Source organism: Eschrichtius robustus, chromosome 2, assembly GCF_028021215.1.
Source record: "Eschrichtius robustus isolate mEscRob2 chromosome 2, mEscRob2.pri, whole genome shotgun sequence".
Classification (NCBI taxonomy): Eukaryota; Metazoa; Chordata; class Mammalia; order Artiodactyla; family Eschrichtiidae; genus Eschrichtius; species Eschrichtius robustus.
In genome coordinates this window covers 75,491,952-75,518,263 of record NC_090825.1, presented here as the reverse complement: position 1 = coordinate 75,518,263, position 26,312 = coordinate 75,491,952, and the positions used below count along the sequence as shown (strand labels likewise).

The following is a 26,312-nucleotide window of genomic DNA, read 5'->3' as shown; positions in this document are numbered from 1 at the left end:
AGGTTCTGAAACCAGGAAACTGGTTTCAGTATTAAACTGCTAAAAGGGCAGTTCTAACTTAGTATTTCCAGAGACTTTTTTTTTTCAGGATTTATAATGCAAAAACTTTTATGAAAGCTTTGAATTGAAACTTTCATTACCTGATTGAAGAAGCTTCTAAATTTTCTAAAGAATTTTAAAGTTCTTAGTTGGGTAACAGAAGAATTTGGATACAGAGTTCACCCTAAGGAAAAAAAAAATTTGTAACGAAGGGGAAGAGATTCTTTTTACCTGCACCAAACTGATACCTTGTTCTTTCAAATCACTGTACCTTTTCAAATACTCTTTGTGTTCAAAATGCCTATTTAGCCATTCTCCAGTTGTTGGAATTGTATAAGGCCCAGCCCTTGCTTTGGAAGATGAAGGTGAAGGCTTTTCCCCTTTTCCCTTCACCCACACTCACTATACCTCGGTACAGTATTATGAGGAAGCACACTTTCGTATCACCAAAAAAAATAATTGGACTCAGCAACAAACTGAGTTTGAATCTTGTCTTCCATGATAGCTGATATTTATTGTACTCTTACTACATGCCAGGAAGTGTCCTAAATACTTTCAATTTATTAATTCATTTAGGCCATTGATAGCTTATTTTGGGTCTTAGACTCCACCACCAATCTGATAAAATATATGGATACACTTCAGAATAACGTGCATTTGGGTATACACAGGAAATTTTACAACTGATTTTTGGGGACTCTAAAATAAAATGTCCTAAGTCAGACCTTTGACAGTTGCTGAAGAGATTTTCCAAATCTTTGAGAAATACCAAATTTGCAAATGCAACTATAACGTAAGTGATCCAGATTATCTTTTCTGGTTAAGAATGCTTACTTTCTTTGCCTCTTTACCTTCTTTTCACTTTTAATACTAGAGTAGCATTGACATGTATACACTACCAAATGTAAAATAGGTAGTTAGTGGGAAGCAGCTGCATAGCACAGGGAGACCAGCTCGGTGCTTTGTGTCCACCTAGAGGGGTGGGATAGGGAGGGTGGGAGGGAGACGCAAGAGGGAGGGGATATGGGGATATATGTATATGTATAGCTGATTCACTTTGTTATACAGCAGCAACTAACACACCATTGTAAAGCAATTATACTCCAATAAAAATGTTTAAAAAAATATAAATAAAATAAAAATAAAATCAATGAAAAACAACAAAAAAAAAAACCAAACAAGCAAACAAAAAATACTAGTGCTGATAGTTGGCTGTTTTGATGGGGCTTATTTTCCCTAAAGTATCAAAATCATTATCACTTTATGAGAATTATTATGTCCAAAATGAATAGAGAATTTTAAAAAAACCAAACCTCTCTTTGAGATGTAGTTATAAGTATCTGTATCTAACTACCTAAACTCACTATCTACGTAAGTCAGTTCCCTGCACACAGCAGTCTCGTAGAAAATACATTTAAAATTTTAGTGCAGCAATGTTATACATTACTGTATGTCATGTACCTTTAAGGTTGCTTTAGTCAAACTCCCAAGTGCTAGATTTGCAGATGTCTTCAATCTACTTGTATTGGTATGCTAAATGGGAATTTCCCTGTCCTAGAAAGAAAACTGTAGATGTACCTTACAATTTACATGGCATCATCTGACCGTAAAAGAGTGTTATAATGATCCAATGCAGTGTCTCATGTTGAGTATTAAAGAACTTTACAAATAAGGATTAGCCCTTATTTTATATATTAAAAATACCCATTTTATATGTAGTAAAATTGATTCATAAAAATAATGAAATAGTTTTACTTAGAGTAGTATATTTCCTGGCTTTAGTTTCAGTGCCATAGCTTTCCTTTCAAGACTTTCTTCACTCTTGCACGTCCTCATTGGATAAAAATCAAGTACTAATAACTCCATTCAGCTTGACCATGTCCCTCTTCTGCCCCTGAAGTCTTCCTTGTGCCTCATTGCTCTTAGGATAAAGTCCAAACCCAGTAGTTCGGGCCTTCGACTATTTGATTCCACGTGTCCTCCAATGTTGTGTTATTTTATTTGGCTCATACTCTTTTTGTTTCTTTTAAACTGGGTTGTTCACCATTATTTGAACTTGCTGTCATGTTTTTGCCAAATTCTGTTTATGTTGTCTGAGTAGGGGAGAGGGAAGGTGTTAAAGCACTTGGTCTGTGGTCTGTTTCTCTCTTGAATACCAGGGGAATGCTTCTGGGGAAAGAAAGAAGACAGGTGGCCTGGTCTGTGCTATGAGGAGAATCCTTATCCATGGAGTATTTTGAGCAGGATAACTGGTTTGGCATTGCTTATGGTTAAACAAACCTATAATCTGTGGATATGTAGGGCATGTTTCTCTGAAAAATATCACATGAGCAGTACAGCTCTCTGGCACATAAAATAGAATTGTTTTATAACCAGCATGTTCACCCATGTGTTAGGTAACTCATGTTACCTATTCTGGACCAGAGAGTGCGATCACCTATTCTGGACCAGAGAGTGCGATCACCTATTCTGGACCAGAGACATCACCTATTCTGGACCAGAGAGTGCGAGACATCACCTATTCTGGACCAGAGAGTGCGATCCAGTGAGAGGAGAGGCCCTGGGAAGACATGGTCAGGCTGTTCCAGACCTGCTTTGCCTGTGCCTCTTGATTGCTTGTACCCTTGAAGTGATTAGTAAAGTTATTAATTATCAATAAAATCTCTGAATTGTGTGAGTCTGACTTGACAGTCTAAACCTGTGTTGGCTCACTGTCTGTCTCCAATTTCCATTTTAAATCTTACTTGTATTTCAAGTCCTAGTTGAGAAATTTCACTAAAACCTTCTGAACCTATTCTAGCCTCTAGGCATCCTTCATTTTTCTAAACTCATTTTAGACTTCATTATCTATGTGAATTGCCTGTAGCAGTTTTTAGATTGTTGACTTAACTTCATTCTTTTTTAACTTTCTGAAATGTTGCTTAACTTTTAAATGTTTATGCTGTTACTCCTCAGGTAGCCTCTAAGCTTAAGAATGGGGACCACGTTCATGGCTATAGCTAAGCAAAAATCCTCATACATTGTAGGCCCTCAAATATTGTTAATTTGCTTTGGATTAGAGAAACAAAGATCAAAGACATAGCATTTGAGTACTTGGGGTCATTCTTTTATACTATGTATATGTTTGCATCATATGGATATTTGAAGAAAAAAATCTGATGGAAAAAATGAAACTGTTCTGAGAAAGATATTTTAAATTTTTATTAGACATTATTTATTATACTTTCCATATTATTATAAATGTACTCTGAATCATAGCAATATTGTTTGTTTGTCTTCTAGAGGGGCAGTTAAGGCACATAAAAACTGGGGAGCCATTTGTTTTTAACTACCGGGAAGACTTGCACAGATGGAACCAGAAAAGATATGAAGCGCTTGGAGAGGTATGGTCATGTATACAACTTCAACCTTGTGTTTTTCCAATTTTAAATAGTCAGAATAAAGGTTTTGAAGCTGAAGCAGTACACGCACTCTTTCTACAAAAAAATGATTAAAAACAGTTTTTGCATTTTTTGTTTATTTTTTGTGGTAATGCTAGAAACATATTTTCAGTTTAAAAGTTTCTGTTTTTACACAAATATATCCTTCCCATGACCTTAATATTTTGTAGCGAGTCGTTATAAGGGGAACAAATTCATGCTAAATTTTCTTTTTTTAATGTTTTTAGGAGGTTGAATCCTCTGCTGTGCCAGGAAGAATAAGTGTTCTTTTAAGTGCTTATCTAAAACAAAAAACAAAAACACAAAGTGTTGCCAGTGTTAACTATGTGAGGTGATGCATGTGTTAATTATCCTGATCTTGGTAATTTTTCTACAATGTATAGCAAATCATCTTATTGTGCACTTTAAGTATATACAATTATAGTTGTCAATTATTCCTGAAAGTTAAAAAAAGTGCTTATGTATATGAAGAAGATTGATATTTGGCTAATAAATTGGATATAACCTACTTAACCTTTGACTTGATAAAGGATTAGGCCTTGTGAAACATTCGATACCTCACATGCTACCACTGGTAGGAACCTTTGAAAATGTCATTTGTCATTCAAGTGAATGTTTTGTTAAAACTCAGAGTTGTACTCATTGGTGTCATATTAAGTATTTTCTATAAAATGCATAGGGACACATTTGTTTAGTGCGATAACTAAACAGCCACTTTACTTCTATAAGGAAAAGCTGAAAGTTTTATTTCTTTTTTGGCTCTTTAATAAAGTCGTCAAAATTAATTATTTGGTTAAACAGTAGCATAAAGAATATATGAAATTTAGTTTATCTTTTCTGGGAGACAATTTTCCTTGGATCTCTTCATTTCTGCACGTGTCTGAGCAAAGACATTGGCAGCTTTTGTTCTGGACCATCTTTTTGAGGATGTCTGTATAGGAAACAGCCTTGGAAGATAGAGATTGTGTCTTCCTCCAAGGCAGAGGGCAGATTTGTTTGTGTCAAGGTACTTTCACCTTCCTTTCCCTACTAGTGGCAAAGGATGAGCAGATTTGCTAGCAACCCCCTCGTAAGATTGGGCTTCATAAGTTTGAGGTTCCACAGCCATGATACAATGTCACTATGTGCTCAGCCTCTACCCTTGGCGTATCAACATTGCCTCTTTGGCATTTGAGGGGCAGGAGAAACAGATGAAAACATGAAGCTCATGCTGCTTGCTGTAACCTAAGTAATAAAATCCTTTGTCTCTTACCCAGGAGTCTAGTGTCTTCTGGCTGCAACCATGAAACTGTAGCGGGCTAACTTTTTAACTTGCAACTCAGAGTAAAATCACAGACTCTTGAGAGCTCTTGACGTTGTTCTCCAGCATTTGTAACTTAACTATATTTAATGCCCTGAATGATTTCTGCTGTCCATAAAAAAAAGTTTGCCTAATTCCACATGACTTAATTATGTGCTGCAAACTGATAGTATTTTTATTATAGAATATCCATACTATATGGCCTTAGAGAAGGACTGGGATTGTTTGTTTGTTTATTTTTAATGGGGATTACATTTTACTCTTTTCCATAAGCCATGTACATTTGTTCACTTGGATAGGTGCTGTTCTCCAAACATACCTTGGCCTTTTTGACATCTGCATCTTTTTCAGTCTCAATCTATATCCTCCAACATCACCTTTATCAAAATCTAAGTAGTGTGTCTTATTAGATATTCCCATGTGTAAGTGATTCCTTTCTCCTGAGATCTCCTACCTAATTCTTAGGACATATGGAGGGTCACAAAAAATTTTTAACCCTCATAGTCAACTCAAGACTTATGTCACTATAATTCTGAAAGTTCTCGTATAACTGTCTACAGTTCCTAGAAAGCAAATAAACATCATGTTTAAATTCTAGAAATATTTAGTACTTCATATTACCAATAAGATCTCTAGTTCCATTAAGGGAGAACCTGTGAAAAGCCTCTTATCCACAATGTCCTAGATGTAGAAGCACTGAAAAATCTCCTTTCTCCGAAGTGATGGATAGGACGGAATTCAGAAATTCTGAGTTTATTGCCTGGGAGCCTGCCTTAATAAACAGCTTTGGATATGCTTAAGATTTAAGTTTTAAGGAAACGAATTTTGACTTCAGCCTATAGTCTAAACCAAAAGCCCTTCTGTTTTCTTAAGTGTTTTCCTACTGAATATTGAGTTTTGTCTTGAGCTGAGAGGTACTATATATGTTTCACAACTGCTGTTTTAGTTTATGTGTATTTCTCTCTTAAGGAGATTATTATAGCAGTCATTCAGTAGAAATTGTTTTTAAGACTTGCTCCTGAAATGCTCTATCATTTTTATGTAAATTAAACTTATTGTGTAAGTAAAATAAACTGAGATGTCATTTTCTTTTTAGAATGCAGTGCCATAGGTACACAAAAGAATACTCTTTACCTTCAAATAGTTACATTTTTATAATCAAACAAATGCTTTTGCTAATATGTATATATATATTTTACTGTCTACATATAGCTTGATAAAAACATATAGCCTTTAATAAGTTTGGTTAATTTCTCTAAATTTAGAGATACTTTCAGTTTTAGGGAGAGTGGTGTGAGAGGGTAATTTTCAAAATAGAAGTCTTTAATGTATGTACATTGGAGCAAAAGGCCAAGGAATAACATTTCTGGTAGACTCAGAAAGACTAGAAAGGCTATCATGTTACGTAGTAAATAGAATGGTAAAAACTCAGCATGTAACTTGTCAAATTTTTCAACTGTCTCTTTCATGTCAATACTGAATTATTATTAAATGGAGAACTTGTAATCCAGCAGAAATTCTAATGAAAGATTTGATTTTCTTGCCTAATTTGGGTCTTTGCATTTCCTTTGATATTTGTTTAATTCTTTAAAAATTAATAAATGGTCCATGTGCTTATTAGTAAGAGGATAGCAGTGATTGGATAGTCTTACAAGCTTGGCTTTTTATTCATGGATAGGATCACACTTATAAAAAAAAGAAAAAGTAAGGGCATAATTTTTTTTCCTGGACCTACATTAGTAATATGTCTTGTAAAATAGTGGAAACTTACTGAAAAATATTGCATCTAAAAAAAGGAATTTATTGAAGAATGTAGGCCAGCAGTGTCTTTTGGGGTTTTTTCCAATGGCCATATTTAGGTACTTGAAATAGGAGCAACTAAAAGTAAAGAATAATAATATAAATTATTATTTTAATATTCAAATATTTGAATATAATGTGATTATCTGTGTATAACTATTACCTTCATATAAGGTGAAATTCTCACATCTTATATTGTGACAGAAACAAAGGTCTGGCTATCAGGAAATCTGGGTCCTAGTTCTGGCTCGGCACTATCTGTGTGACTGGGAAAATATAAGATGAGCCTAGGACATCATCTTTTTCTGGAAAGCAAACATTTAGTCTAATGGAAGTATGTGAAAAGGACAGAGAAACCAACTTGAAAGGATTTCCTTTGTCCAAAATTGGGACAATTTGTGGGTAAAACAGAGTTAGGATTCTATTGATTATAAAACATTTAATAAAAAGTCATGATTCCATAACATTTTTAAAAAATGTAGTTAATTTGCTATCATAAGATGAAAATTATCTGAAAATTGGTAATCAAAAGGAGAGAATTAAGTAGCTAGACTTTTTATTAGGAACTGTAGTTCATTTGCAGGTGAGGAAGGAATGTTCTACTTTACCAAAGAATACTGGCTACTAAAAGTAAAAAAATATGACAAAATTAGAAAATCACCATAATTCTAAAGATGTTCCCTCAAGATTCCCATTTCCTGCTTATTCAATCAAACACTAATCTAGGAGCTACTGTGAAGGGACTTTGCAGATGTAATTAAGGTTACTAGTCAGCTGATCTTAAGATAGGGAGATTGTCCTGGATTATCTGGGTGGATTCAGTACAATCACAAGAGTAATTAAAAGCGGAAGAGACGGGCAGAAGAGTCAGTCACAGAAATTCTGCAGAAGAGGCCAGAAGAGAGATTCCAAGCATGAGGATTCAACACACCATTGCTGGCTTTGAGATAGAGGACCCACTTGCAGGAACCGGAGAGAGGCCTGTAGGAGCTAAGGGTATCCCTGAACTGACAGTCGGCAAGGAAAACGAGGATCTCAGTACTACAGCCTCAGTGAACTGGATTTTGTCAACAACCTGAGTGAGCTCGGAAGGGGACTTTCTTCAGAACCTCCTGATAAGAGCCCATCTGGCTGACACCTTGATTTTGGCCTTGTGAAACCTAGAGCAGAGAAACCAGTAGAATCAACCCAGATTTGTGATCTATAAATTGTGAGATGCTAAATTGTGTTTAAGCTATTAAGTTTGTGGTAATGTGTTAAATTAGTAACAGAAAACTACCACACAACCCCTTAATGAAATGATTGATTCAGATGAGGATCATGAATGGATACTAATTTCATTAGGTGAAAGGATGTGAGGGAATATTTGCACAGTGTATTTGTACAGAATATTTACAAAGTATTTCCAAAGTATCACCTCACAGATTTCTTTCAATTGTAAGGGGGAAAAATATGTACCTTAAAATAGAGATCTAGCTGTCAGCACATTACCTAAGTGAATAAAGTTAGTATCACTATTAATAGAACTTGACGTTACGTGTCTTCTGATATGATGCAGTTTGAAGTACACAGCATTAACCGTGAATATTCTTGCTATGTATATTGAATCTGACACTAATCAGACCTTTAGATGTGTCTTCCATTTTCGTGAAATATAGGAATAGAGGGAAAAGTAAATGACACCACAAGGACACAGTCCAGAACATGGGACATGTAAAACACAATGCCATTAAAAATACTGAAAAGATTTATGTGTCGGAGGTAAAGAAACTGTTATAGATGAAAATAAACAAGGAGACAGCAACCAGTTTCAGTGTATGAACATTGATGGGATTTTTGTTAAAAAAAATAAAGCAAACAAAAAAAACCTCTGCACTCTTTAGGGGCAACTGAGGAAGAATTGTTCGTTTCTTTAGGTGTGATAATATTATGTATTACAGTTATGTAGGAAAATGTCCTTATTCTTAGGTGATGCTTGTGAAATATTTAGGGAGAAAGTCATGATGCCTGCAAGCTATTTTTAAACGCTTCTTGAGAAAGAGGAAAAAACCACAGAAATAAACAGAAAGCATATATGGCAAAATGCTGTTAACAGTTGTTCAGTCAAGGTGGGAGATGTAAAAGTGTTTATTGTACTATTTTTCAACATTTCTGTGTGTTTGAAAAGTTTCACAAGTTGAGTATTAGGGAAGAAGAAGCTGGTGATAGGAAACTTGAAGGAGCTTTGTGTTTGTGAGTGTGGCTTGTTCCCTGGCAGGCTATACTTCAGTGTTCTTGGACTGTACCATTTTATTTGGGACCCTTCAAATACTAGAATTTGGAGTACTTCTTTCTGGGATAACAACATCCATTCTAGCACTTGAGTTGTCCCCAAATAGTTTGTTCCATTTCTTTAGAAATACCTTACTTAGTATTTTGCCTGGGGCATAAATGCATTTGGCATCACAGAGGGAATGAACTAGGTGGGTGAGTATTACAACAGTTTCTATGAGTCTCTCATACTCCTACATGTCTTACTGGATATGCCAAGAATACAAGACTCTGCCTGGTTTTTACCTGGGCCATTTCTCAAGAGTTGTGTTTGCAACAGGCAGTATTGAAGCATGAGGTTAGGTCTTCCTCCGGGACAAAGAACAGGCTTGCTTACAGCTTGCTAGCAAATGGTGGGCTCCCCAACTCGGTATTCCTCAGCTTCGACCTGGACTGCTCTGCCTGCAGCATCCATCTAGGGTCACATCATGTTGTGCCCCAGGGACTTGGGGTCCAGGGAACCAGTGCAAATATGCTGATGCTATGCTGTGATTAATAGTCCTTTATCTGTGACCCAGAAGTTTTGTGTCTGTTGTTAGCACTCATGAAACAGTAACAGGCTAGCTGATTAGTTTGTAACTAGGGCCAAAGCAAATCTCAGACCTGTCAGTGTAATCCCTCTGTTTTCAGTCTGACTTCTCACTCTTCACTGGATCTGCATTTTCCAAGCCTTGAAGCCCCTGAGGTTCTGCTGGGCCAGTAACCTACTTTCCTAGTTTAAATGGATGGCGCTACCATTCATCCAGTTTTGTAAGGCAGAAACTACATAGTCCTTTCACTCTTCGTGTTTAACTTCATGTGACCAGGTCTTGTTATTATACCTTTTTACGTCACATCTTTCTCCATCTCTATTGCTATTGGTTTAGCTTAGGTCTATATCGTCTCTTAAACTAGATTACTGCAGTTCAGCTTCATGCTGAAATGCGTCCCCCTGTCAGAATTCATATGTTGAAGCTCTAACCTCTTATGTGATTGTATTTGGAGATAGGGCTGTTAGAAAGTAATTAAGGTTAAATGTGGTCATAAGGGTGGGGCCCTAATCTGATACGATTGGTACCTTTATAAGAAAAGATCTCTCTCTCTCTTCCCCCCTCCCTCTCTCTCTCCCTCTCTCTCTCTCTCTCTCTCTTCCCCACTTCATGTACACACTGAGGAAAGGCCATGTGAGGACAGAGCAAGAAGGTAACTGTCTACCAGTCAGAAAGAGCCCTCTCACCAGGAACCTAATCAGCCAGCACCTAGATCTGGTACTTCCCAGCCTTTAGAACTGTGAGAAATAAACTTCTGTTGTTTATGCCACCTAGTCTGTGGTACTTTGTTATGGCAGCCTGATCAGACTAAGACACTACCTTCAATGTGGTCCATCCATGCCTGCCCCCCTCCTTCCACCTCCATCTTTGAACCTGTTCTCAATACTGCTACCAGAGATATCTTTTAAAGCAACTGTGAGCATGTTTGCCTGTTTTTAGAACCTTTATGTGTTTCCCTACAAAATCAATTTCAAACTGCTTGCCTTGTTATACCAGACCTTTCATGAGTTGGCCCTTGCATATTTTTCTGGCTTTATCACTTGCCTCCTCTCTTGCCCCAGTTCCCACTCACCCTATGCTTGAGCTATATAAACCTACTTGTGGTTTTCTAATATGCCATGCTGTTTTATATCTCTGGGCCTCTACTCATGCAGGGAGCATTTGGTGCCAGGGATGCAGCTTTACCACCCTCCCTCCCATCTGCTTGCAGAATATTTATTCATCCTTCAAGCTTAGATCAACCTCTAAGAAAACTTTCTCTGATCCACATAGGATAGAATGGACCTCTCTCTTTTTTGTGTCTCAAATTTGCTTTTAAAATAATTCTATTATAACACGAATAATATATTATTTCTCTTAGTGTGTAATGTATCTTCCTCCTTTTACTAGATGTGTTGGGGGCTTACCTAAGGCTAGATAGATAGTGTATTAGTCAGGGTTCTCCAGAGAAACAAAACCAATAGGTTGTACATATAGAGAAAAATACATTTAATTTAAGCAATTTGCTTATGTAATTCTGGAGGCTGGGTGAGTCCAAAATCTGATGGGGAGGCCGGCAGGCTAGAGAACCAGGCAAGAGTTGATGTTGTAGTTTGATTTCAAAAACAGTCTGCAGGCAGAATTCCCTCTTGCTCTGGGGAGATCAACTTTTATTCTTTTAAGCCCTTCAGCTGGTTGGATGAGGCTTACCCTCATTAGGGAGGTCAATCTGCTTTACTTAAAGTACACTGATTTACATGTAAATCTCATTCAAAAACACCCTCACAGAAACAGCCAGAATAACATTTGACCATGTATCTGAGCACCATAGCCAGCCAAGGTGCCCCATAAAATTAACCATCACAGATAGTGATTGTACCTAGATGCAATTTAGTCTAAATATGCTGTAAGACCTCACATAGCCTTCCTCAGGCTCAGGGTGGAGTCATTTTCTGCAGGGATTCAAGCCCACAATGTGATGCCTATTGTTTTTTTCCCACTAGAACCCCACAATTTCTTTCTGTCCTGATTAATTACTTTCCATGCACAGAAACAAGGGTGATATGTATTTGTACTATGGCATGATAGGCATGCAGCAGCTATGTTTTTTTCCATTATAGCCAGGAACTTTTCTAAGCTTTCAGTCATTAAGGTTTACAGTTTCACAGTGACCAGCCTGCTAGGAGTTGTATATTGCATGATTTGATGGCCCAGCAGGGAACAATTCCTGGAAATTCCTCTCCAAATCTATCTTTTGTAGTAGATGTAACCTGATGAAAAAGAATCAAAAGATACTGGTATACTACTAGAGTTCCATTCACTCATCGGCAGTTGGTCCTTTTCAGCATCATAGTGAAGGACCAAAATGTCTCCAGTTTGATGCTACTCAGGTTAGACCTTGTCAGGTTCCAAAACAGAGGCAGTCTTGGCAAACATATAGCTTCACCCCATTGGGCATTTACTGTTATAAGACACAATAGAAGAATTGTATTGTCATACCAGCATCCTCCCCAACCCCTTCTTCCTCAGATCCCTTGCAAAAGCAGAGAATTCGATTTCGTGGGGACCCTCCTTTGGTCCCCTTCTTGTTGAGTGTGAGCATACACTTGTGAAGGTCTATAAGCTAGCTCTTCTTGACTTTATTTCTACCCATTTTTGATAACAGATGTTCAGTTGTCTGCTCCAGCTTTCTGTAAACCTCTATGCTAAGCATGATAAGCAACATGATATGTGCATTTGAGGTGTTGTTTCTTCACCCATGGTTGGACACTGTGTGCCATAAAATGCAGTTTTTGACCTGAAAGCTTTCCAAATTGGTTCTGTGTTTTTTTGCTCCAGTCCTTTTATTGTGTTTTGAGTGTTTACATCTACCTCCAAGTATGCAAAGCTCAGTCCAGAGTGTCTATACCTCTCATGCCCATTATAGTCTCCTGGGGCTGTGGGCAGTGGTCCAGCATAGTTCACTTGCCAGCTGTGTGTGGAGCCTTCACTGTAGGAAATCTGCCTCATAGCTGTTTGCAGTCTGTCTTATCACTGGTGGATGGTACAGTCCTTGTTGGCATTTTGTACCTCAGAAGGTACAAGAGGAATAAGCTGACGATCAGCCGCTGTTGCACGGCTACAGCTCCGCTGTGTCCATGTATTTTATAAGCCAAAGTGGCAACGTTGAGTCGAGTGAGCATACTAAGTATCCACCTGTTGGTTAGACTCACCTTATGATTATTTTGATGGGAATCCACATGCCCTACTTTAAATAAAGAGTCCCTTAAATTCCCATAGGGTCATGCCCCTTACTCATGGGCATCTGCCATAGGCTCCAGTTTGCATTGCTGAATTACTTTCCTAGTTCACTTTTCCATAGCCCCTCTGCCTGACCGTGTGACCAAGCCATTCACTAGCACCCATGAGTCACACAAACTGCAGGGCCCATGGGGTTGTCTCATTCTCCTGTCACTGAAAGGATAACAACGTGCAGTTCTGCCCACTGAGATGATTTATTCTAATCTTCTTTAATCAGAGTTTCTTCCATCAGTTGGTCACAGTGTGGAAGCTTTCCAAACAGGATGCTGTCTGTCACCTTGGAACTGACCTCTGTAAACCAAGCAGCTTTTTGTTTGTCAACTAGGGGCTGCTAATAGGACACTCCCCGTGTGGCACTAGGATCCAGTAGTCATCCAGGTACCTCCAAAGTTGGTCCTAAGGGAAAAGAGGCTATCTGCTCATAAATATATATCTTCTTGTTTTCCTCTGGTAGATGTTCCTGTATCAACCATTTCCATTTTATTATGGAAATTTTCTTTGCACTGCCTACCTTATTAGAACGTTTCTCTGACATTACACAAAACATTATGGGTAGCTCAGATCTCAAGATCTGAGATCCTCCCTTCAGTTATGGAGGCAGTTTCAGTTAATGACCGGTAACAAGCCGTTGTCTTTCAAACAGCATGTACTGTGTTGCTGCATCTGGACATTTTCTTGTCTAAAACCCAGCAGTCACTGCTGGGTAGCACTCATAGACTTTTGCCATAAGTTCCAGTCCAGATGAGTGAATTCAAGTTACAGAAACTTCCAAAATTATATATAAGGGTAGATCATAAGAACCCACATATATTGACTGGGCTACTGTGGCCTTTTGTAATTCAGACATAGCCTGCTGTTGCTCGGGCCTTCATTTAAATATGGCTTTCTTTCAGGTAGCTTTATGGGTAGGAGCTAGCAATATTCCCACGTACAGAATACGCACCCTCTATAATTACAGCAACCCAACTGAGAGTTGTGCTTCTTGTTTGGTTTCCGAGGTAGGCAATGACAGCTATTTATTGCTAGTTGCCTGTGGAATATCACCAGTGGCTCCTGTCTAAGTTATTTATCAAAACTTTAACATATGAGCAGACCCTCGGATCTTTGTTGAATTTACCAAACAAATTATTAACCAAATAATGAGAGTAAACTGGTGAATTCAGATAATCTTGTGGCAGAACAACAAATATGGGATCCTTCCCGCATGAAGGTAAATGGTGGTTGACTCTTCTGATAGATATCAAGAAAAAGGCATTTGCAAGATCAAAAAAAAATCTTCCTTTAAATAATATTGAAAAACTACTGCCCTGTTTTTGACTTGTAGAATGGGAGGATAATAGAGAAATATATAATTTTTCCTGATGAACTTGGTTAGCTGGGTAGAAAAACAAATAAGATAAATAAAACGCTAACTCCAATGTAAAAAGCTAGAACAGGGCTTCCCTGGTGGCGCAGTGGTTGAGAATCTGCCTGCCAATGCAGGGGACACGGGTTCGAGCCCTGGTCTGGGAAGATTCCACATGCTGCGGAGCAACTGGGCCCGTGAGCCACAACTACTGAGCCTGTGCGTCTGGAGCCTGTGCTCCACAACAAGAGAGGCCGCGACAGTGAGAGGCCCGCGCACCGCGATGAAGAGTGGCCCCTACTTGCCGCAACTAGAGAAAGCCCTCGCACAGAAACGAAGACCCAACACACCCAAAAATAAATAAATAAATAAATTTTTTAAAAAAAGAGCCTTTTATTCTTTAAAAAAAAAAAAAGAAAAAAAAGCTAGAACATTTAATAAGTAAGGTCAGATGGGGATTAGTTATGTGTCTAATAACAAGTGAGAGTAAGACAGTGGTGTGAGGTGGTTAAAAATAATTTGATGGTTTGTACTGAGACAGAGCCTACGGGGTAATTGGGAATAAACAGGCGCGAAAACACACGTGAGCACACATAAATACATTTTTTTAAATGAAGATGTGGACTCAACCAGTGAAAGACTTCTTTTCAATCAGTGTTTACACACTTAACGAGAGAACAGTTTTCAACTAAAGTAGACAATTAGTTCTTAGGTAGGATTTCCGAAAGAGACTCAGCCAGAGCTGTGATGGTGTTCTTGGTTAGCATTTGTAGCCTGGCATGACAGGTAACTGTTACTTCTCAGCAAGCATTTGTTAAGAATCAAGTCATTGCCTCCTGTCAGGAATCCATATGTGTGTTGCATAGAGCAACAGACTGGAGACACAAGGCCTCAACCTGCTAAAGTGGGTGTCTACTCCTCCACGCTCAAAGATTTAAGATAGGGTGTTAAAGTTAAGTGTTTTATTAGAGTACAAGTAGGCTCAATTTGCATATGTTTTATGGTAAATTTTAAAATAAAAGAACTCACTGTATATTACCCAAATGCATTATTTTTTGCTTTTTAAAATTAGGCTATGATTTTGCCTTTATTATTAAATGTTATCTCTGGACCAGTTTTATCTACAAAATGTCATCTATACATAGCTCTTCAGGACCTAACCTCTCTTATAAGCAGGAAGTTACCTATATTAAATGTGACTGTAAGCCACTGTCTATCTTTTGTTCACTCTGACCCTTTACACCTTGTAAGTTGTTTCATCTGACTGTGATGGTAAAGGCTGTGTATGGTAGCCACTAAAGTGGGAATAAGGAGTACATATGCTTGCAAAAACTTCATGATTATTAATATGTTTTGATACTGTTTTATTGCTATGGTTATCCAAACAGTCATAATTGACATCATAGGTTTTAAAATAATATGTAATGTGTATGTTAGTAATTCTGTGGGAAATAACAAAAAATAAATTTGCCTAGCTTCTCTTTTCTCTTTTATTCTGTTTTCACGTGTGCAGTTATGCTATGACCTTTTATTTTTTTTATCTCACTTTCTCTACTGCTTTTTTCTAGCCAGCATTTAAACATGCATAAGTCTCTCCCATCTTAATGATTTTTAGTTCTTGTTTTGTTCATTCACTTAGCAATGTTTGACATTGTGACTTCTTTCTTTTCAAAATATTGTCTTAACTATGCCCTCATATAATGATATACTCTGGCTTTCTTCTTAACCTCTGTGAACACTTGTTCTTCATCTCCTTTGCCCCTTCTAGTACTTTTGTCAATCCCTTAATGTGAGGTGTGTCAGGACTCAGTTCTAGGTCTTCTGTTTCTCTCTATTCATTTTCCCTTGGTGAATGATTATGCTCCCATAGCCTCTGATGCCATCTTTGAGTTATTTGACTCTAAATACTAAACTACATCCCTATCTCCCTGTGCTCTGGACTGGACACCTTCACTTGGCATTTCATTAGGCACCTCACACTCTGCTTGTGTAAAACTGAACTGATTGATCAGCTTTCCATTCCCCAGGAAACGTTTTCCTATATATCAGTAATCTATCTAGTCATTCAGGCTAGCTACCTAGGAGTTAAGCTTGAGTTTTTCCTCTCCCTCAATTTGTACAGCTCACCACTCTTTCTAGTTTCCTACTCACTGGTTCCCTAATCCTCTCCATCCATGGTGAGTCCACGTTAGTCTCAGGGTTCTTTTCTTTGTTTGTTTGTTTGTTTATTCATTCATTCATTTAGTCATTAATTTAAAACTTTTGTTTTTGACTGCCTACTCTGAGCCAAGCAATGTTCTGGGTACTGAGGATATCACACAGTTAACAAAACAGATAAACATTGAATGGAGATCACATTTTTGTGGAGAAGGGGAAGACAGATAATAAACAAAATAAATAGTATGTAGCTGTTGATAGTGTTTTTGAAAAAATAAAAGTTGTGGGTCAGGATGAGTTGAGTCTAAGCCCTGTGCCCAGGAGCACTTCAGCGTTAAGAAATTGTGGAGATGAGGAATCACCAGCAGAGACCAAGAAGAGCAGGCCATTGAGGCAAGAGTAAAACAGTGAGACTGTGATGTCCTTAAAGCCACGTGAATAATATATATCTAGGAGAAAGAATGATGATTTCTATAGACTCAGTCAAACAGATCAGTGAGGGTGCTCCGACTGGAGTTCTTCTGACTCATCTCCCTGGCTAAGTGTAATCCTTGACAGCTCCATTCTGAAGCCAAAATGTTATTCCAAAGTTATAAACTTTATTATCTTGTATTTCTCAGTGACTTTAGGATAAAGGTCAAACTACTTCATAGGGCCTACAAGGCTCAAGCTGATATGTGTAGCTTCATTTTCCTTTGTCATACTCTATACTCAAGCCATTATGAGCTTCTTGGGTTACGTGAGGTTATTTTTCTTACAGCTTTAATATGACCTCTATTTTTTGCATGAAACATTTCTTCCCTCCTGATCTAACTGCTACTCATTCTTCAGATAATAACTTAAGTATCACTTCTTTAGTGAGTCTTTCGCTAACCTAGAATTAGGTTAGATTCTCAGAGATCCTGATATTACTGTCATTACTCATATTATACTTTGTTTTTTCCTTGAGTTTAATGTCTGTCTCTCTTTGATATATCTTTCTGTCTAGACTGTAAGCTAAGTGAAGTCAGAGGCTCTGTTCATTTGGTTTACTACATTATTCCTGGTGCCCAGCACAGAGTCTGGCTCAGGACCAGCACTCAATAATATTTTTTCATTGACTATAGAATAAAATGACAATATGATATTTCTGTTCAGTATTGTTATGGAACTTAAGTATTTTTCCTGTTTTGACTTCAGATATTTATATACTTAGGTAAAATGGGAAGACTTGGCATTAAAGTAGTAACAAATTCACTTTTAAAAAGTATGTATTTGGTAGAAAAATCTAACAGGGAAAAATATCCACAAAATCCAAAGAATGTGAGATTGAGAGGTAAGGTAAAATGTATTCCTATGTTTAGATAGACTGGAAAGAGAAGATTGTAGAGAACTTGATCATAGTTATAGATCCCTTCAAGGTAACACTATAAATGAAGGGAGGGAATTATTTTATTCTCTGAAGATTGTAGGAAAGCAGCAGTTGCCTAAAGCTAAGGAAAACGTTTAAGCTGAAGATTCAGAAAAAAGTTCTCTGCTTGTGTACTGGGAGGACTGACGGACAATGGAACAGCTTTTAGAAGCACTCAAAGCAGCGAATTTTGAAGGTACCATATTCAAGATATAATTAGCTGTAGCCTTAGGGATGTACTGCTTTCTCTTGTGACATTCTGAAAAACTGATCATACTTCTTTTGCTTAATATTCAGAGCTTATCCTATGCTGTATGGCTTTTAAAGTTCCCTCTACAGATTTCAGATATGACTAAAGAGAGCAAGAGCAAGGTAAATGACTGACTTAAGAACATTTAGTGCATTATTATTAGATCCCATATTCTTAGTTCTCAATCACACTGCCTGCCAGTATCATACATTGGAAACTTTGATTCAACAGTATATTCATGGGAAATTTTTTTTGTATCTTTGTCCAAGTATTATGGTAACATAATATTCCATTTTTATTATAGTGTAGCTAGATTTTGGGGTTTTTTTAAAAGTATTTAGACCAAACCATTTTTTTATAATGCTCTAAATTAGTGTTTTAAGCATGATAAATTTTTTCTAGGAAGTAAGTTGGGCATTTAGGAAGGTCATCACTTTTTTTTCTCACCAAAGTAGTTTTTAGTAAGTTAGTTCTGTAGTTTGATAAAGGGTAGGTTAGGGATTGTAATATTTACCATCTAATTTAAGATGCTGATTTTTAAAGAGCTCTCCAAGAAAACCAGCTGATTTTTTCATTTTAAAGTTATATAGATAATATACTACATTTTCTTACTCGGAAATAACCGATGTATTACTACAAATCCCTGCACTCTGCACTCTCTGCTATGTTAGGCTGTTTGCCATACGGTGAACATTGCTTATTGTTGTCTGAGACGTTGTGTGTGCCGTCTGTTTAACCTGGTCTGACCCTCTTCCTTTCACACAAACTGGGCTCTTTGTCTTCTTCAGAAGCTCTGTCAGACCCATATTTTTAAGTTTCACGTGATCACCTTTATTGGGAAGGGTGGCGGGGGTCCTTGACACAACCTTCTTTTTGTGTTCTACACTCGTCTAGGTAGTTGCCATTTTATACGAGACTTTCTCCCTTTGATCAATGTATTATTTCCTAAAACATTTAATAAAAGCCTGTAGTTCTTAGGTATTAAATTACTTGATACAACTTGATTATATAGTAGAAGCTCTATTAAGAAACTTCTAACTGGTTTCTTGCTAATTTACCATGGCTAGACTAGGGCATTCTCTAGTGGTCTGTTTCCCTCCAGCTGAGTTTATTCCCGAACTTGTTTATTCCAGTTCTGATTTTCATTATAATTGTGTAAACCAATGAAAACTGAAAGGAAAGAAAAATATTTGGTTTTGGTTTTTGTTTTTTTTTTTACCTTTAATTTTATTTTTTTAAATTGAAGTAGAGTTTATTTACAATATTATATTAGTTTCAGGTGTACAACATAGTGATTCAATGCTTTTATAGATTGTACTCAATTACACTCCATTTGAAGTTATTACAAAATAATGCCTGTATTTCTCTGTGCTGTACAATATATTCTTTTTTTTTTTTTAACAGATCTTTACTGGAGTATAATCACTTCACAATACTGTGTTAGTTACTGTTGTACACCAAAGTGAATCAGCCATATGCATACATATGTCCCCATATCCCCTCCCTCTTGATCTTCCCTCCCACCCTCCCTATCCCACCCCTCTAGGTCATCGCAAAGCACCGAGCTGATCCCCCTGTGCTATGCTCCTGCTTCCCACTAGCTAACTGTTTTACATTCGGTAGTGTATATATGTCGATGCTACTCTTACTTTGCCCCAGCTTTCCCGTCCCACCCCATGTCCTCAAGTCCATTCTCTATGTCTACATCTTTATTCCTGCCCTGCAACTAGGTTCATCAGTAGCATTTTTTTTTTTTTTTTTAGATTCCATATATATGCATTAGCATACGGTATTTGTTCTTCTCTTTCTGACTTTCTTCATTCTGTATGACAGACTAGGTCCATCCACCTCACTACAAATAACTCAGTTTCGTTTCTTTTTATGGCTGAGTAATATTCTGTTGTATATATGTGTCACATCTTCTATATCCATTCATCTGTTGATGGGCATTTAGGTTGCTTCCATGACCTGGCTATTATAAATAGTGCTGCAATGAACATTGGGGTGCATGTGTCTTTTTGAATTATGGTTTTCTCTGGGTATATGCCCAGTAGTGGGATTGCTGGGTCATTTTTAGTTTTTAGTTTTAGTTTTTTAAGGAACCTCTGTACTGTTTTCCATAGTGGTTGTATCAATTTACATTCCCACCAACAGTGCAGGAGGGTTCCCTTTTCACCACACCCTCTCCAGCTATTGTTTGTAGATTTTTTAATAATGGCCATTCTGACCGGCATGGGGTGATACCTCGTTGTAGTTTTGATTTGCATTTCTCTCATAATTAGTGATGTTGAGCATCTTTTCACGTGCCTCTTGGCCATCTGTATGTCTTCCTTGGTGAAATGTCTATTTAGGTCTTCAGCCCATTTTTTAATTGGATTGTTTGTTTTCTTGATATTGAACTCCATGAGCTGTTTGTATATTTTGGAGATTAATCCTTTGTTGTTTCATTTGCAAATATTTTCTCCCATTCTTAGGGTTGTCTTTTTGTCTTGTTTATGGTTTCCTTTGTTGTGCAAATGCTTTTAAGTTTAAGTCCCTATTTGTTATTTTTATGAAGAAAAAATTGAGTATTTGGAAATATTGGATAAAGGCAAGTACTAAAAGAAATTTCTGTCAAATTAGATATGAATGCAATAACTAAGAGATTATGTGTGTGTGTATGTGTAGGGAGTTATAAAATCTAAATAAATTTTCACTCATTGCTTTGCAAGTATTTCTTAAATGTTTTAAATGTTCTCAATGCCTTTAAAGAAAGTAAAGGAGAAATCATAGATGATGCATGATGGGTATGACATCTGTAAGAAAGAGAAACGTTACAGAATTCGAGGCAGTATGATAATACTCAAAGAAAAGTCCTTGGTTTTGTGACAGAAGATTGGTAAATGAATGAATGTTTATATTCCTAAAAGTGTATAGGACTTCCACGCCCAGCCAAAATATGGAGTAACAGGGAATGAATTTTTCCTCTGCCTTAAATAAAAAGTCAGAGAAAATACATGAAATGATAACTTTCAGACATTGCACAACAGCTTACTGCCTGTGGAGAGGCTCCAGGCTACAGCACAGGGAGGAGAAACCCAAACATAGCCTGGAGGTGTCACTGAGTTGATAAATCAGAGTTTAGGGAGGCCATACTGGGTAGGATTTGCTCAAATTTGTGAGGCAGTATGTTGGAAGGAGAGAGCTGCACAGAAGCAAAAAGAAAAAATGCTCTAGAGGTGTATAGTGGGTTTACCTTAAGTTTTTGGCTGAGTACTGATCATCGCACACATGCGAGTAATCTACTGTCTACTAAAATACATGCTTTAAAGCAATCTAAAAACAGGGTGGAATAAGTCACTGGAAAAGAACATGAAGAGCAATCTCTGAAGTTTTCCTTGGGCTGGGCATACTTTATGTTTCACCAGAGTAAAATGATCTCCTTAATATGGGACATTGGCTATTTCTCAAAAGAGTATTGTCTTAGTACTGGGTGGAGTCAGATTAACTCTAAACTAAAGGCTATTCAGGAATCACTCCAGTAAAGCTTAAAAACATCCTCACAAATGCCAAACTGTATAAAAGTAACTTAACTGTGTCCCACAATCCCTGAATAAAGCCTCAGAACATTTTAAGACATATAGTAAATTCCAGCAACCAACATAAAATTCAGTGTCTGGCATCCAGTTATAATTACCAGGCATGAACAAACCTAGGAAGATATGACCTGTAACCAGGATAAAAATGAATCAATAGTAACAAATTCAAAATGATACATAGGGTAGAATTAGATGAGAACATTAAATTAACTGTTATAAATATACTCCATAGTTCAAGAAGATAGAGAAATGAATGAACATGGTAAGGAGGAAACAGAAGATATAGTGAAGATCCAAATTGAACTTTTAGAGATGGAAAAAACAATATCTGGTTTTAAAAATACACTGGATGGGATTTATAACAGATTTGACTCTACAGAAATAAAGATAAGTGCACTTAAAGCATAACAATGGAAACTACCAGAAATGAAACACACAAAAAAGAAAAGATTGAAAAAAAAACAGAGCTCTGGGACAATATCAAGAGACCTCAGATATTTGGAGTCCCAGAAGGAGAGGAGATGGGTGGCAGAAAAAATATTTGAAGAAATAATGATTGAAAATTTTACAAATTTGTGAAAAATATAAACCTATAGATTTTAAGGAACAAAATGAACCCCAGAGGAAACATGAAGAAAATCACACAGAGACACAGCATAATAAAATTGCTAAGAAATAGTGATAAAGAGAAATTCGTAAAAACTAGTAGAGGAAAAAAGACGCCTTATATTTAGAGGATTAAATATAACAATGACAGCAGACTTCTCTTCGGAAATAATGAAAGCTAGAAGAATGTGGAGTGACAACTTTAAATTCCTAAAGAAAGAAGTCAACCTTGAGTTCTATAACCAGCAAAAACATTGTTTGAAACCAGCAAAAAAAAAAAAAACAAACAAAAAAACATTCAAGCATATAAAAGCTGAAATAATTCATCGGCATCAGACAATTACTACATGAAATGTTAATGGAGGTCCTTCTGGCAGGACCTGAAAAAAAATGATGCCAGGTGGAAATTTGGAGCTGCACAAAAGAATGATGATCATGGAAAATGTTAAATATGTGGGTAAATATACTTTTTTTATATTTAAAAAATATATCTTTGAAAGATAATTGATACAATTAAAATGGGCAAAAGGTCTGAATGAACATTTCTTAATAAAAGATATTCAAATGGCCAATAAGCACATGAAAAGATACTCAACATCATTAATCATTAGGGAAATGCAAATCAAAACCATGTGATCTCACTCCACACCCACTAACATGGTTATAATAAATAGAAAGATAACAAGTGTTGGTGGGGATGTTGGAGAAATCAGATCACTCATACGTTGTTGGTGGGATTGTAAAATGGTGAGCCAGTTTGAAAAACAGTCTGGCAGTTCTTCAGTATGTTAAACCATATGACCATAATGTTACTGTATGACCCAGAAATTCTAATCCTAAGTGTGTAACTAAGAGAATTGAAAACATATGTCCCCACAAGAATGTGTATGCAAATGCTCATAGCAGCCTTATTCGTAATAGCTAAAAGGTGTCAGTAACCCAGATGTCCATCAACTGATGAATGGGTAAGCAAAGGGTGGTATATTCATACAATGAAATATTATTTGGCAGTAAAAAGTAATAAAGTATTGATACCTGCTGGAATATGGATGAACCTTGATAACACTGTACAAGTGAAAGTAGTCAGTCACAAGAAAACACATATTGAATGATTCCAATGTATGAAATTTCCAGAATAGGTAGATACATGGAAACATAAAGTAGATTAGTCACTGACAGGCATTCGGTGCAGGGGAGATTGAGGAGTGACTGCTAATGGGTAGGTGTTTTTTTGGGGGTTGATAGAAATGTTCTAAATTTAGATAGTGGCAATTCAATTCTGTGAATATACTAAGAACCACTGGATGTACAATTCAAAAGGGTGAATTTTATGGTGTGGAATTGTATCTCAATAAAACTGATGACAAAAGATAATTCACTTTTTAAACAGAAATAATTATAATGCATTGTAGAGTTTAAAGCATATGTACAAATAAAATATATGACAATAGCACAAAGGCTGGGAAGGGAGAAATGGATATTTTAAGTTTTTTCTACTATATGTGAAGTGGTATAATATGAAAATAGACTCTGATACTTTAAAAATGTATTAGTAGTTTCTGGACCAACCTTGTAAAAAAGAACATAAAGAGGTTTAGCTAAAAATGTAATAAAGAGATATAAAATGATATGACTAAAAATATCAGTATAAAAGTAGCCTGGAAAAGAGCAAAGAAGGAATGAGGAAGACATGAGAGAAATAGCAGGTCAGATTTAAATTCAACAGTATCAACAATTATTTTAAATGTAAATGATCTAAAAGGCCCAGTGAAAGAGCAGAGAATGTCATATTGGATAAAAAAGCAAGGCTTAGTCATATGCTGTCTGTAATAACCCACTTTAAATAGAGACACAAGGTATAAAAATAAAAGCATTGAAAAATGGTACATCATGTTAGCACTAATCACGTGGAAGCTGGAACTATATTGATACCAGAGAAATTAGTTTCCAGAGCAAGGAATATTAGTAGGGCTAAAGAGGGTCATGCAACCATGATAAATGGATTAATTCATCAAGGAGATATAATAATTCTAAAAGTTTATTCACCTAATAACAGACCTTCAGAATACACAGAGCAAAAACTGAAGACCTGAAAGTAGATACATCCAGTTATAGTTGGAGATTTTAGCACCCTTCTCAATAATTCATCAAACAAGTAGATGAAAAATCAATGAGGATATAGAAAATTTGAACAATACTATGACCTAACATGATCAAATTGGTATTTTTAGAACACTCCATCCAACAACATAAGAATACACCTTATTTTCAAGTGTACTCACATTTACCAAAATAGGCCATATTCTTGGCAATAAGGTCACTGTCAACAAACTTAAAAATATTCAAGTTATAAAAAGTATGTTCTCTGACTATACACAGTACATTCTCTTATAGAGAGCTAGCTGGAAAAATCCCAATTTTATTGTTTAAAACTAAACAATACAATTCTGAATAATCCAACAGTCAAAGAAGAAATTCCAAGGAAAAATTTTAAATTATATATATATTTAATTTACTGAAAATGGAAATATGCCATATCAAAACTAGGGGGGTACAGCTAAAGCAATACTTACAGGAACACTTATAGCATTAACTGTTTATATTAAAAAGTAGAAAGGTTTAAAATTGCTGACCTAAACTTCTACCTTAAGAAACTACATAAAGAAGAGCAAATTAAATCTGAACTGAGTTGAAGAAAGAAATAATAAATATAAGAGCAGAAATAAATTAAGTAGAAAACAGAAAGGCAATAAGGGGAAAAAAATCAATAAAACCAAAAGGTAGATGTTTGCTGTTATCAGAAAATTTGAAAAACTCCTAGCCAGAAGACATAAATTGACAATTTTAGGTGTAAGAGAGGGGATATCACTACATATCATACAGACAATAAAAGGATAGTAAAGGAATATTATGAGTAACTTCGTGCCAGTAAATTCAACAACTTAGATGAAATGGACAAAGTCCTTAGAAAACACTCTAAAATCTCACTAAAGAAGAAATAGATAACCTGAATAGGTCAACTCTTCCTACTAAACTATTTATTTCTATTAAAGAAATAGTTAAAAATCCTTTCTCAAAGAAAACTACAGACCCAGATGGCATCAGTGGTGAATTCTACCAAACATCTGTAAAGGTCACACTGGGGAAATTATAGTTAAGTTAATGTAGATTTTAACCCTTTTAAAAAGATGGCTCTGGTTTCAACGTGAGAAAAAATAATGTATTTAAAAATTTTTTTGTAACTATGAAAGCAAAAAATAAGCTATGGAACATTTGCTTGCTTGTCTTGGTTGTCTTAAATCTGTCTTTTTCAAATTAGAGTGTTGTATTTTAGCTAGATCAAGAGAGATAATTTGTGGAATGATTGTGTACTGATCAGTTTTCACATCACGGTTATTGAATATATAATGGTTAGCTCATTAAAAAAAATTTTATTAGCGGGTCAGATCAGGGTGAGATGTTTCTTACTTGGTGAGTTCTTGGGGTCTTACTATCCAGACTTCTATCCTGATGCTGAGGAATTTTGAGGAACAAAGTCACAGAAAGAAATAATGGCAATGTTGGTATATTACTGATGTATTGGTGCATTTATTAAAAGCAGATGAGAGGGCTTCCCTGGTGGCGCAGTGGTTGAGAATCCGCCTGCCAATGCAGGGGACACGGGTTCGAGCCCTGGTCTGGGAAAATCCCACATGCCGCGGAGCAACTGGGCCCGTGAGCCACAACTACTGAGCCTGCGCGTCTGGAGCCTGTGCTCCGCAACAAGAGAGGCCGCGATAGTGAGAGGCCCGCGCACCGCGATGAAGAGTGGCCCCCGCTCGCCGCAACTAGAGAAAGCCCTCGCACAGAAACGAAGACCCAACACAGCCAAAAAATAAATTAATTAATTAATTAAGAATGCAAATGACCCAAGGATCAGGTGTTTCAATTAAAAAAAAAAAAAAAGTCAGGTTTATTAAAAAAAAAAAAAAAGCAGATGAGAGCTGTTATTTTTAAAATGAATGCTTTTTTTGGACTAGTAAATATTACATTGATTTATATATAAATGCTTGATTCTTATAGTATCCTTTATTAATATTCTAAATAATTTGAGGGTGGACAAACTTTTTGAATGTGAACAGGTGCATTTGCCATTATTCTCTGAAAGAGTCATATATCTTGGGATTAAGGATTTATAGAGACAAATCTAATTTTGAGATGCATAACACTTAATACATGATCCTGACATTTCTTTCCAGAAATCAAATTAGTTTATTCTCGACATGCAAGTTTTCACAACCCTGTTAAA

General features: G+C 36.4%; 1 protein-coding gene across 3 annotated transcripts in view; it reads left to right on the top strand.

Annotated features, from left to right (window-relative positions):
* The window catches only part of ARB2A (ARB2 cotranscriptional regulator A), a 418,857-nt gene that overhangs the window by 42,014 nt on the left and 350,531 nt on the right, over positions 1 to 26,312 (top strand). For all 3 annotated transcript variants that reach the window (XM_068535638.1, XM_068535637.1, XM_068535639.1), the window contains one exon: positions 3,322 to 3,422. In XM_068535638.1, the coding sequence (XP_068391739.1) occupies positions 3,322 to 3,422 (101 nt within the window). The remainder of the gene's footprint in view (positions 1 to 3,321; positions 3,423 to 26,312) is intronic.